General features: G+C 36.3%; 3 protein-coding genes across 3 annotated transcripts; 2 read left to right on the forward strand and 1 right to left on the reverse strand.

The window, feature by feature from the left end:
- Positions 1–931: 931 nt before the first annotated feature.
- Positions 932–7,617, reverse strand: LOC118059748 (methionine--tRNA ligase, chloroplastic/mitochondrial). The gene is made up of 12 exons (XM_035072706.2): positions 7,182–7,617; positions 6,783–6,926; positions 6,533–6,682; positions 6,286–6,453; positions 5,517–5,641; positions 5,237–5,330; positions 4,147–4,245; positions 2,935–3,115; positions 2,707–2,822; positions 1,795–1,950; positions 1,382–1,510; positions 932–1,272 (listed from the first exon to the last, which is right to left on the reverse strand). Exons 1-12 carry the CDS (start codon positions 7,482–7,484, stop codon positions 1,105–1,107), a joined length of 1,833 nt encoding a protein of 610 aa, XP_034928597.1. The 5' UTR covers positions 7,485–7,617; the 3' UTR covers positions 932–1,104.
- A 1,114-nt stretch (positions 7,618–8,731) lies between these two features.
- LOC118059769 (F-box/kelch-repeat protein At3g06240) lies at positions 8,732–9,753 on the forward strand. Its single transcript, XM_035072743.1, has 4 exons — positions 8,732–8,741; positions 8,824–9,030; positions 9,132–9,262; positions 9,358–9,753. The coding sequence occupies exons 1-4, from the start codon at positions 8,732–8,734 to the stop codon at positions 9,751–9,753; spliced, it is 744 nt and encodes a 247-aa protein (XP_034928634.1).
- Positions 9,754–11,747: 1,994 nt separating this feature from the next.
- On the forward strand, positions 11,748–12,914 carry LOC118059770 (F-box/kelch-repeat protein At3g06240). The gene has a single exon (XM_035072744.1). It carries the CDS (start codon positions 11,748–11,750, stop codon positions 12,912–12,914), a length of 1,167 nt encoding a protein of 388 aa, XP_034928635.1.
- The last annotated feature ends 1,027 nt before the right edge of the window (positions 12,915–13,941 follow it).

Raw genomic sequence — 13,941 nt, forward strand, 5'->3', positions numbered from 1 at the left:
ATAAACCAGACGTTGTCACTATAAACTAATTAACAAAATACAAATAGCAGGCAAGAGAAGCTGGTCAAGTTAGCATGGTAATACTATGGCCCAAGATGTTCATCGGGAATCTACATCCTCCAAAGATGGCTCAAATGGTTGTTTTTCATAGCATTTCACACAGAGATGATGATGATATCCTTTCCATCTCTGGTCATGAAGATGGCTCCCCGGTGCTGCGGATCGCACTTCAAGCCTGCAAGCAGCTACAGGCATTGCTCCCGGAAGACCTCTACTTGTGTTGAGGTATACAAAAAGTTCAGCTGTCAAGGCTTATTGCAGGGAGCATGAGTTGTTTGCTGGAGTTGTTCGGCGAGCGCACTGAGCGGAAACAAGTGCATGCAGCATCTATCCCGAAAATTGGTTCAGATGAGACATCATCTAAAAAGAATGATCTGCTCTTGTTGTTTCCTAGAGAGATTGGAAGCATTACTTCTCAAAAAATAAAAAAAAATGTGGATGCATGGGATGGGTGCAGCATAAGCTCTCTTTTTTTCCCTTTTCTTTTATTTTTCCCTTTCCTTTTATTTCTAAAGAGAGTTATGGACGGATGGGATTGATATGGATGTCTGTCTATGATCAATATGATATATTTTTTTTAGATATAAGCAATTCCCATTAAAGATATGAATATAACATTTTAGATAGGATCTTTCGAATTAAAATCCTTCGTGGAATAAGTTTATCAATGGAATTTTTCTCTGATGTGAGTGTAAAATCATGTGATACGATATAAACTTGAGAAATCTCTTACTATATTGTAGAAAATATTGTTAATTTGATTTCCCAATCACCTGTAAATATGTAAATTAAACTTTGAAGTCATCAACTAATTAACAAAATACAATATGGGAATCAGAGACTCCGTGGCTGTTAATTAAGAAGTGCATGATAAAAGAGCAACGGATGAAAGTTCATTTATAGGGCAGATTTCTTTATAGCATCTGTGTAACTTCTGATGCCATTGTTGAAAATTCAACGAGATTGGCTATGTATGTATGGTATGACAGTGTACCAACTACCAAGTGACATGGCTTTCAATTAATAAGATTTGAAATGAAATTTCTAAGCTTCTGCAGCTACTTGAGCCTGAGGTTTTTTCTGCTTGCTTTTCACAGGCTTCTTAGTTGCTGCTTCGTCTTCCAGTTCTGTTTTATTCTCGATCCTTGCAAAAACTGGTTTTGGTTGAGCCATGACCTGACCACCCTTCAGGCCACCCCACTTTGTCCCACTCTACAATGCAAAACCATAGCATAAATTAGTAACTCAACTAGTTGACGTACGTGCATACATTGAGATTGTGTGCAAGTGTGTGTGTGTGTGTTTGTGAAGAGAGAGAGACCCAGGTGACTGTGTTAAAATGGTCCTTCGAGTAGCCAAGCTGTTCATATATTCTCCAACAGAAACTTGGGGCAACAGGGGATAAAGCAATTGCTACGATCCTCATTGCTTCCAATATAATTACAAGATCCTGAACCATAACAACCAAAAAGAAAGCAATTGTTAATAACATATCTAGGTCATTAATTTGAAATGCCATGATTATCTTGTTTCATACCATTGAATGCTGGTAAATAGAATTATCTGGAACAACAGGTTAACCCATTGTCTTACGTTAGAATATGTAACTAGAAAGTCGGGACATTCAAGACCGAAATATTTCTTCTCTAAAACATTGTCTTTTTTTTTCAAATGATGGTCGGACCAAATTACGCTGAAGATGTTTTTGAAAGAAAAAAATTTAACATGCGGAACCTTTGCAGCAGCTTCAGAAGCAGCACCCCCTTGCTTGAATCGGGTCCAAGGTGCATTCTCATCCATGTAGGCATTCCCGGCATTACCAATCTCTAGTACAGCCTCGCATGCCGATGATAGTGAGAGATTTTCATAATGAATTCGAGCCTTTTCAACCTACAAAAGTGAGTGTTTGGATCAGATTAAAAGAATTGTTGTGATGTGAATTAGGATTGCATAGCAAAAGTCAGAGAGAGTGAGTTTCCAGACAGAATCCTAAGGCACAAGTGATAAAGCTAGCTAGTGTGGAAAAATCATGGATTACTATGATAGAAACAACCAAGAACTCTAACTAAGGCACAGGTAATAAAACAAGTCAGAGAGTGAGTTTCCAGACAGAGAATCCCAAGGCACAAGTAACATAACTAGCTAGTGTGGAAAATCATAGATTACTATGATAGAAACAACCAAGAACTCTAATTATGCAATAGAATGGGAACCTCTTAACACTCAAAATGAATGTCCGAAGTGCTTTTAGATAAAAAAAAATATATTGATTATTAATATCTAAGCACATGTTTGGAAGCAGGGTTTATATAGATCCACCATTCTTAAATTTGCTGTCAACTAATTGATATTCACTGACTGCTCGCAAATATCATCATGGTCTATTAAAGTCCTGCAAGCTTGATGCATTTTTATTACAGCATCTAGAGTTGGCTGAAATTATGCTGCAGTCAAGGTTTACACTAACAGTCCTAGAATGAGAAATTGGGAAGACATTAAAAAGTTCACCATATTGCTAAGCTGCAATCAAGGTTCCTGGTGAGGTTATGTTAGAAGCACAATCAAACTCTACCATTTACATTGGAAAAGCAAGAGTTCATCCAACATGCTGACTACACTAATATCACAAATTTCATGCAGCCTTACCAATTTCTCAATGGTGTCCTTCAATGCATTTCCTTCAGCCGCAACAGCTGAATCAACCACCAAAGTTGATTGACAGTTCTTTTTAAGAAGTCCAAGTGTGCGATTAAGAAGGTTTCCTGTATAGAATGAGTTAAGACCACGCACACCTTTTTAAAATGGAACAAAACCATGCACTTGGCATAATCACAAAGGCTAGAATAAAGTTATAAATATTCAAAATAGAAATACCTATGGTATTTGCGAGATGTGCATTGACAATATTGATGAAACGTTCTTCTGAATAGTCCCCATCACTACCAAATTCCACCTCTCTAAGGAAGAAATACCTAACCGCATCTGACCCAAAGTTATGAACCAACTCATTTGGTTCAAGCGTATTCCCCAGTGACTTCCCCATCTTCATACCATCCTATAATTTTCAAAATAAAAAGCATTGCTGCATGAAATAAAATTAGGTGTAAGGAAAAAAAAAAAAAAAAACTAATGACTGGCTTGGCTTACCCAGGCAACACTGTACTAAAGCCAGAATCAAATTTTACATCCAAAAATATGCATTAACATAACTTCAAATCTCAAGGCATTCAAATACATGAGAGAGAATCAGCTATGAAAATGAAGAAAATTTCCTTTTCTCTCTTTCTCTTTGTGGATTAGTAAATTTCCTCTACAAAAAATGTCAAAATTACTAGTACTAGATCATCCATCATTAATTTTGTTGATATTTTCTTGATAAAGAACTCATCCTAGAGACAACCAACCTCATTTACTTCCAGAGTGAAGGCCCAAGTGCTACCTTATATGCTGGTTAGCATTTAACACTTGATAAGATGGATTGAAATAGCATTACTCTGCCACCCAATATGATATCCGGACTTAAAGCACTGGTATCTCAATCTATATTTAGATTAACATCTACAATGTACGACCACCTTCCTGTAACTTCCACTACCCAATCTTCTACCTTTCATAGATCATGATCAAGATCCCCACATTATTCCCACACATCGTCTATTGAAATTAATTCCAAAGGTCCAGAATTTCACTTTGGTATATCTTCACATCAATTCAATACAGAGAAGCAAATTCTAAAAGAGATTAAGCAGCTAACTTTTGGAAAGAAAGGCAAAAAAAGAGAGAAAGAACTCAAACATTGCCCAGGCCCTAAATAGATATAGTTTACACCATAATGGTGGAGAAAAGGAGCCCAGCACTGTCTGTTTAAGTTGGAAGGTCATTACCCTGCTATTATCCTGTTGTATCGATTCTTAGGAGGGAAGGTCTAGAAACAGTAACCATTCAGAAATTTTGTACGAAGTGGTGTTCTCAAGCCTCAAGTCCACCACAGCGGTGGAAGTTATTAGGAAGGTCTAGCAAACAAAGCAAACCATACAAAGAAGTTTTAATAAAACAATGCAGTATACTAGGTTTCGACATTAATACCTTTGTCAAAAATCCATGCCCAAAGACCTTCTTAGGAAGGTCTAGTCCAGCAGACATTAGCATAGCTGGCCAATAAACTGCATGAAAACGTAAAATGTCCTACAGAAGATTAACAGAATCATGAGAGAAATAGCATTGATATCAACTGAAGTCTGCAGAGATATATCTGGAGAAAGAAATCGACCATTTGGGATCAATGAATAATGTAACAAGTTAATAAGTGCATAAAAGCAATAATCACCTAATCACAACAAAGAAAGCAAGAATTAAGGGAGAAAACAAAATAAGCAGGGAAAATCTCTGGATAGAGGCACACACGAAAGTAAAACAAGAAAATGGATTCTTATTCGATGTTACAAGAAACTTGAGTAGGAATAGGATATGAACAAGCCTATTAATCTACTTGCAAAAGAATTCAACTTATATTAAAATTGTCATACTTATTATTATTTCAAAATTCAACCTTTTGAAAGCCAAGAACTGCCAATTTTATTAACATTGCTTGTCAATGCTAAGATGTAAATTCTCATACCCCTGGCCCACCAGTCAGAAAAAACAATATTGTTAGATGCTCATAGATGCTAACTTAACACAAAATTTGCTAAGCATTGATAAATGATAGCTGATGCAGGAAGTAAAGAGGGTATTTTATTTATTTATTTGTAATTTAGTATTTCAGAGCTTTAAATAAATAATAAGTAAAATACCTTCTTTTCTTGCTCATACAGTTCTTATGTTTTTATCTATAATTTAGTATTTGGACAACAGATCAACTCTGCATAAATGTACAAGATGTGCAAGGATTAATAGGAGTTGTTTATTTACCAGTCCAAATAAAAACATAAGAATCATAAACCACAGTATAATCATGACGCAGCCCATTATTAAACTTTTCTAGAAAAGCATCTCTACAGTAGAAGCAGTCCAGAAAGATGGAGATAGGAAAGAAATGATAGCAAGTAAATATAATAATATATGGAATTTTGTTAGCTATGACAATTTCGATGCTAATTTCACTTAAGGAACGAGGCAAAAGTTTGATAAAGTTTATAGATAAAAAAAACATCAAGAGCAGAAAAAGTAGTCAAACCTTGCCAATCAAATGTAGCGAAGCCGGCCAGCCAGAAGAAACAGCAGTTTGTAAATCTGGTTGCTCATTTTCCGCTGATAGAGCTGATATATAGCTGGTCAATAAAAGGTAAAATTCAGTCAAACAGAAAACACAGCAGAAACAAGGTAATTGATACTCTCCAACTTTTGCAGTCAATAAGTAATAACAGAGAAGAAGGCATACATTAAGCATACTTATAAGATCATCCAACAAGTAATCAGAGAAAGAACACAAGTCAGGGTGAACACTAAAACTTTACCCAAGTAAAGCATCAAACCAAACATATATAGTCTGCTTATTGTCATTAGGAACAGGAATGCCCCAATCCACTGATGCACGAGAAATTGAAAAATCTTTCAAACCACTTTTGATCCAACTTTGTACCTGAAAGTATTGGTAGCAATAATGAGAATTTGGAAGAGTTTCATGCACAGGGTAAAATTTATGTAAACACCAAATTAATGGAATTTCAGACGGCTTAAACAACAAACTGCCTGGCAGAAGAAATGACTTTTAGGCTCTAACACAATAAAAGAAATTAAATGACAAACTAAAAGACAGTTAGGTTCTTGTGGAACTACTAGATTCCTGGTGCATTGATAACATGTATAGGTGCACCAATAACTGGCAGAAGCACCATACGAACATTAGACTGCAATAACCAAATACTGGATTTGCTTTCAGATCAATGCCCAGAAAACTTCAACTGAAAGATAAAAAAGCACATATCTTAAAGAATTGAACTTGGCACACCATGAATATAACTGTTCTTAGCAATCAGGCCAGAGAACTCTTGAAACAGTATTCCTTGAGGGTTAACTTCAACGGGAATTAGCTTTTTCTTTCCATTCCCCAGCAAAAAAATGATAGATTACATATCACTATTTGACATTCACATGACATGAGAATATACAACAATTTCATCAGCTCCTTTTCTTAAAAAAAAGTTTTTACAGTATTTATAGTAATGCAGCATAAATCTAAATCATGTGAAGCAAGAGAAAAAAAGAAACTGCTTCGTTTCTAACCTCATTCAAACGAAATGGTGGCTGCACAAATTTCGGATTCTGTGTCAAATTTTCTTCTAATTGTTTTTGGTACTTCGACAGGGCAAAGAAGTAATTATCCTCCTTCCGCTCAATGCATGGCTTGAGGTGTGTAGGGCAACAGTTGTTGTCAAGTAGCTCCTTCTCATCCTGTAGAATTTACAATGCTGGTGTTATCATTCGACCACAATACAACATCAGAGAATAGATAGAAATGCAAAGGCACTACCTTATACTCCTCACAGTTGACACAGTACAATCCCTCATAATCAGCTCGGTAAATGTCACCCTTGGCAAGAACCCTCGAATAAAATTCCTTTACTATTCCTTCATGCTTAGGATCAGTTGTCCGAATGAACTTATCATAAGTAATCTCTAACTGCAAACCAGAAAAGGCACAAACTCGCAACCATTAGAACATTCACAATGATCAAATTACTAAATTGAAGGAGCAACTCATCCTAGTCGAAAAAGCTTACATCTTTCCAAAGTGTCCTGTAAGCTTGAGATATGACATCACAATGATCACTCGGGGTGGAACCGGCAGCGGCGGCGGCGGCGGCTATCTTCTCCCCGTGTTCATCCGTTCCAGTTACAAATATAACTTTCTTTCCTAAAAGCCTCTGCCATTTATATAAGCAGAAATAATCAGCCCTTTCCTACAATCTATTAAACCGACTTTATAAAAATCCGTATAGAAAAGAAATAGTAACATCCAGCAAAACCTTTAATGAATTCAATTGTGCAACATAATAATCAGGGGCAATCCAACGCAACCATGAGCATAAAGAATCAAACTTTATAGCTAAAAAATATTAGAAAGAAAAAATTCACTAAATCCCATTAAAAAAAAAACTGCATAAAACATAAAATGAAACCTGAAATCGAGCAATGGCATCAGCAGCGATAGTGGTGTAAGCACTCCCCATATGAGGAGGTGCATTAACGTAATAAAGTGGAGTTGTAAGGATAAAAGTCTCAGCTGCTTCACTACTTTGCAAATCATTATTGCTTATTGCACAAGTGCAAAACATGGGTCTCTTTAATTTACGAGGAAAGATGAGATTTTTAGAGAAATTAATACCGGTCTTGAAATGGGTTGTTTTTGCATTGATGGAATAGTTAAAAGGGTTTAGGAGACAGAGTGTGTTTTGTACAGAGTAGTTGATTCTAGCTGCCATTTTTCTTTATCTTCTAACTGCAAAAAAAATACAATAAAGTTTCAATCTTTCTTCGTATTCTATTGCAGAGAACAACAAGGTTATCTGCAGTGGTGGATCCTCACAGAGACAGGGGAAGGCAGCAACCTACACTTTGAACCATTTTACAGATTTAAGTCCCTACCGTTTCAAATAATTCGATTCTTTCCCTAAGTCAAATTTATTTGTAATTGGACCCCTTGATTTCAACTTAAGAAAAATGAAAGAACCACTGTTGTTGGCCCTTCATATTTGTGGAAAGTGTTATTCTTATCCCTTGTATCTCAAATGTGGTCCATTTACACAAACATTGCAGACAATTGATGAATCTGTCCCCACCAAATCTGCCACTAGACCCTCAGAAGGGACCGAAATGAAATTTTTTATGAATATAGGAATTTTAATTTAACTTCTCTATGAAACAGTTCAGCGTTAGTTGAAAGTATTGTTTTGACGCCGAATAGTCAAGTCCGAGAATGAGGGAGATGCTCCTACAAAGTTCAATTTGATCCCTAATCTGTAAACCATTGCAATTTAGTCTCTTTTTAATTGTGGAATAGATTGGCCAACCTTGTGTCTATTTTGGAATCGATAGACAAAGTTTAAAAGTCAGAGGTATAAGATGATCAATTTTCACAATCACGGAGGAAAAAAAAATATTTTGCCTAAAAACATCATATTTGAAGAATGTTTGTGAGAAATAATATTTTTTATTTTTAAAAAAATTATATTTTTATTTAAATATTAAAATAATTCAAAAATATAAAAAATTTGAAAAAAACGCTGAAACATGGTTCCAAAGATCCCTCGAAGTAATTCAGAATATTTGAAATTGTTCATAGAAATTATCAAACTTCACATCTGCTTTTCAGTTTGATTTACTTAGTTAATGAATGAGTTAGATCAAGGATTTTAACCACTCAATTTTAATCCAAAATTAGTAGATTGGTTCCTCGGTTTTTCTCTGACACTTTTCTCTTTTAGCTTTTTAATCTGATTAACAGAATTAAGTACCAAGAAAATACCTAAGCAACTAACGTGTCTACTTTTCTCTCAAATTCCCCCTTCTTGTTTATCAATCAGAGAGACAGAACTCACTCAACATCAACCATCAAGAAAATAAAGAATCTTTGACAGCACTCTTTATTTCTCGCATCAAGAAGCCTTCAACAGTCTTAGTTTTCATAGCGAGCAGCAGTTACCTGATCAAGTGATTCTAGACATAAAGGATGGCAGAAAGTGTGAAAAAGAATCGTGTTCCAGAAGATGTGTTGATAGATATTCTCATAGCATTACCTATCAAATCCTTATTAAGATTCAGATCTTTATCAAAATCATGGAACTCCGTCATCAGTGACAGACTTCATCAGTGCCTATTTGGCCCAAGCCAAACCATCGCTTCTCCTTCGTCGATGGCAAAATCGTCAAGAATCCTACTCTCTGCATCTCGATAATGAATCTTTAGATAGGAGCTTACAGTTCCAGAACTTGCCCTTTCGGAGTGAAGCTGATTGTTTTGATATAATAGGTTATTGCAATGGAGTTGCATGTCTTTCAGATATTCACCAAGGTCGCACTAAAAGAGTCTTATTCTGTGGAATCCATCAATTACAAAACATTTGAATCTAGCACTTCCAAAGTTATGCGGTCCACACAGTGCTGCTTGGGGTTTTGGCTTTGATTTACCAAGTAAAGACTATAGGGTTGTTAGAGTTGCGAGACAAGTTTCATCTAAACGTGAATTCCCTATGGAGTTTCAGGTTTTCTCGCTTAAAAGAAGATACTGGGAGCGCATTAATTTTAGCCCTACTCTTGGTCCGTTTTGCGTTGTAAGAGTTCTGGTTATTGCAATCAGGTTGCTTTTAATGGCATCCTTCATTGGCTTGTATATCGTGAGGAGAATGACAACCGCCGGAGTTCTGTTCTTTCTTTTGATTCAAGTAATGACAAGTCTGGGGAGATAACGTTGCGGATGGCCACTCAGTGGATGGTGATTTCAGAGTTTGACGACTCCCTCGCGGCGCTTTTCTATAGGTGCGCTGCCAAGTATGTTGACGTATGGTTTATGAGAGAATATGGAGTGAGGAATTCATGGAACAGACTATACATCGTTCAAGTAGATGGATTCACGAGGGCAATGGTTTTCAGGAAGAATGGTGAAATATTAATGAGAAAACATGGATCGTATGAGGTAGTTTCATGTGATCCACAGACTCGAGCAAGTCGTAATTTTAGGGCTACAACAATGTGACTATGCAGAATATTTTGTTCAGAGTCTAAGTTTACTTAATGAATCAAGTGAGATCGACTCAGGAGAAAAAAGAAGAAGCAAAAGGTACGAATCACTTCCCACCTTTTGGCAATTCGATCTCTTGTTTCTCTCTAAGTATTCACTATGCTTTTCAAATCCATTCCATCTGGCATTTACAAGTACTGGTATTCTCTCTGTTTTTTGCAAAAGATACTGATTATTATGCTCTGTAAGTCCTTATGCCATTCTCTACACAAAATTCGCCAGGAGGTATTTGCTACATTCATCTAGATGATGAGTGCACACCAATGCGAAATTATGTAAGATCCAAGCTGAAAATTGCATCGATCGATAATATTCGATTATTATATATAGCTATATTTATATAGTGAATACAAAACTGCATCGATCGATACTATTTATATAGCTAAATGTTTCATCACGTGTATTTAACTGTTCTTGATTGTAGGTTTCAAGGCATGGACAGATGAAACTATTTCTTGGTCTACGATGATAGTCTTGGCAAATTCTGCAGAATTATATATAATTTGCCATTACTTGGTGACTGGATAACAACTCAAAATATGCGCAAGAGTGTATGGATATGCTGACATTGATGATACAAGGTTTTTTTACCGTTGTTGTTTTCTTCTGATTTTAGACTCATAGTTTGAACGGTAAGCATGTTAGAAATAAGTAGAGGATATTTGTAACCTGGGTAACAGGACTCAGTTTTCATAATGGTGAACCTATGAAGGATCCACAACTTTACAGGCACGCGATTGGCTCTCTTCAGTATGCGGTCTCACGAGATCAGATAATGCATACTTGAATACTCAGTAAATAAACACTGTCAATTCATGTCTGCTCCTCATACTCTTCATTGCCAAGCTTCTTCTTTTTTTCCTAATTGATAAGTACTCAATTGCATCAGTTGAACTATTGTTCAAGGAGAGATTTAATCTCTATTGACATTTAGATTGACCAAGAACACGGTTTTCGTTGTATTAACACAGTTTTAGTGTTAATACTAATAGCTAGCTAGAGTCTGTGGGTAATTTAGTCTTCTGGGCCTCCCACTTAATTTCTACAGCAGAGAAAGAAGAAGAAGAAACCGTAACAATATTAACCAATACTTAATCTGAGTTTCAGACTGAGAATGAGAAACAAAACGCTCTCTAACATCAACAACAAACAGTGAGGACCTTTCTCAATCAATTGAGTAATATCCGAGAGAAGACAAATTATCAAAATCTTTGACCCTTTCTCCCTTTCAAAACCTTTTTTATTGCACCAAGAAGCGAAAGAAAAGAATTGAGACCCTCTGTGCTGTTTCTCCCACCTTTTCCTCTCTTCTTTCTCGACATCAACCACCAAGAAAACCCTCACAGTTCCGTCCCTGAATGTTTTGACACGAAGAGAATTATTGCAGGGATTTCAATTTCAGTTTCTAACAACTCTCTTGCTGTGAATCTCTATGGCTATCTGGATGGCAGTCTTAATTTTGAGATATGGATGATGAACCAATATGGTGTGAGAGAATCATGGGCCTTACAATACCGTATTCACGAGGAATTCCCACTTCCTTATTTTAGACTAAGTTAATCCGAGAAACAATTGTAACTGCAAAGAAAACAGCACCGGTTAACCACCAGAGAAATGACTGAAAATCTCTCTCCCTGGACCTTTACTCTCCCCTACTATATCTCTCACATTTTCCTTCTTGTTTTTTCAATCCGAAAAACCAAACTCCATCAAAAAAAAAAACCAAGAAAACGCCACAGAAAACAATCAGTGAGAGAACTTTTTCTCCGTCAATTCATCTCCTCCACCAAACCAAGAAACCAAAGAAAAGAATCAAAGATTCTCTCTGTTTCACAAAACCTTTAATCCTTATCAATAAACACCACCAAATTCCCGCACACGCTTTACAAACTCCACAAGCAGTCTTTGAATGGTAGTTGAAGTTGCCTGATAGCGTTAGACATATAAAGATGGCAGAAACGATAAAAAAGGATGGCGGTCTTCCAGAAGATTTGTTGATCACGATTCTCATGGCATTACCTGCCAAATGTTTAGTGAGATTCAGGTCTGTATCAAAGTATTGGAACTCTCTCATCACTAGCGCTGAATTTATCAGTATCCATTTGGCCCAGGCAAAGCCATTGCTTCTCTTTCATCACCACAACCAGTCTTACTCTCTTCGTTTGGATAATGAGTCTTTAGACATGTGGTCAAACTTAGAGTTCGAGTTGCCTTCTAAAAGAGAAGATGATGACTTCCAAATAATTGGTACTTGTAATGGAGTTATATGTCTTTTAAATAGTCGGCAAGATCATGGTCACAGCATAATTTTGTGGAATCCATCAATTGGAAAATCTCTGAATCTTGTACTTCCAAGGTTATCCGACCCTTTCCGCGGTATTTTTGGTTTTGGCTTCAATCGGCAAAGTAATGACTACAAGTTTGTCAGAGTTGCCACACCTCACTACCCAGTTGGATGTCAGGTTTACTCGGTCAAAGAAAGATCTTGGAAGGCCATTGATGTTAGCCCTGCTCTTGGTTACATGAACCCCATACCTTCAGTCTTATGGGGACGTTCCAGTTCTTATAACTATGCTTTCCTGAATGGGGTTCTTCATTGGCTTGTAGACAGAGAGGAGTTTGGCAGTAGGTTTGTGCTGTCTTTCGATCTAAGAAATGATTCGTTTGGGAAGATGATGCTGTCTCCATATTTAGCTAGCAAACTCGATGAGTGGATGGCAATTTTGGTGTCTGATAACTCCGTTTCTTTGTTTCTCAACGACCTAGATACCAAGTATATTGAGATATGGGCTCTGAAAAAATATGATGCAATGAAATTATGGGCCAGAAAACTCAGGATTAAAGCAGTCGGAATAGGGTTGGCAATGGTCTGTAGGAAGAATGGTGAAATACTAATGACAAGATATCCAAGTGACGAAGTGGTTTCATGTGATCCTCAGAGGAAAGAAATTCATGATCTGCAAAATTTAGGGCTAAGTGACTATGCTGATTGTTATGTGGAGAGCCTAGCTTTACTTGATGAATTAAAGGAGGAGAATGAAAAAGAAAACGTAGAGACCGCTCACTCAGCCACTTTTGCAATTTCATCCCCTAATGCATTAATTAGACAAGCATGAACACCTGCTAAAATGTGGTATCTATGCTAGTGCCCTCGTATCTCTTGGGAGTGATATGATCTGTGATTGCCTTTTCCCTTCATCTTTTTCTCCATGATTGTGATGAAGCTGTTCTGTTTGAACTGTAAATTTAAGCCACGAATGTGCTTCCTTCCTCCCTTTCCTTTCCTTTTACTCTTTTGGTTGACAAGACATTCCTATTTTCCTGTTACTGATAATGAGTATTCAAACTGTCGAGCTTGTTTTCAAAATTCATTACATCAGTCAACTACTAGTTAGTTCTTCAAGTTTCATGCTAAAGATATTGATTAATTAGTTCTGCTCTGAGTGATTCTGTAAACAAGATTTACTCTCCCATGTGTGCTACACAACGCACACTAATAAAGCAGTTCCGGGTGATCCAGGACTTTTACATGGTAACTTGATAAATGATAGCAACTCAAATTGGGTGCAAGCGTGCATCCGGTTCCCTGGCGCGTAGGATTAAAGTTTTTCTTTGGGACTAATCTGGGAAGACAATTTTCTAGACTTCTTGGTGATTTCTATTTTTTAAAGACTTCTTGATGATGTGAATTGAGTTGGGAATCGACCAAAGACTCAGCTGACACTTGCAGAGTGTACTTATAGAAATGCGTGTATACTATGCTTTTAAAAAAATTAATTTTTTTAAAAAAAAATTAATATTTTTATATGTTTTGGATCATTTTAACATGTTAATATTAAAAATAATTTTTAAAAAATAAAAAATATATTTTAATACATTTTAATATAAAAAATTATTTAAAAAATAATAACAACAACAGTTAGTTCTTTTTTTATTTGATGATTGCTATTTTTAACCTAAAAAACCTATAATGGTCATGGTCAAAATGAAAAGAATTTTGTTTGGTTTAAAGGAAAGAAGGGGGAAAAGGAGTGGAAAACAGCATGTATAAAAGATTTTTTTCCTTTCCCTCTCCTCTGACGAGAACTGGATTTTTTCGACCTCGGGATCGAATAATTTCCGAGCTTCCCCAAGTAAATTTAT

The sequence above is a fragment of the Populus alba genome, chromosome 10, assembly GCF_005239225.2.
Source record: "Populus alba chromosome 10, ASM523922v2, whole genome shotgun sequence".
NCBI classification, from domain to species: Eukaryota; Viridiplantae; Streptophyta; class Magnoliopsida; order Malpighiales; family Salicaceae; genus Populus; species Populus alba.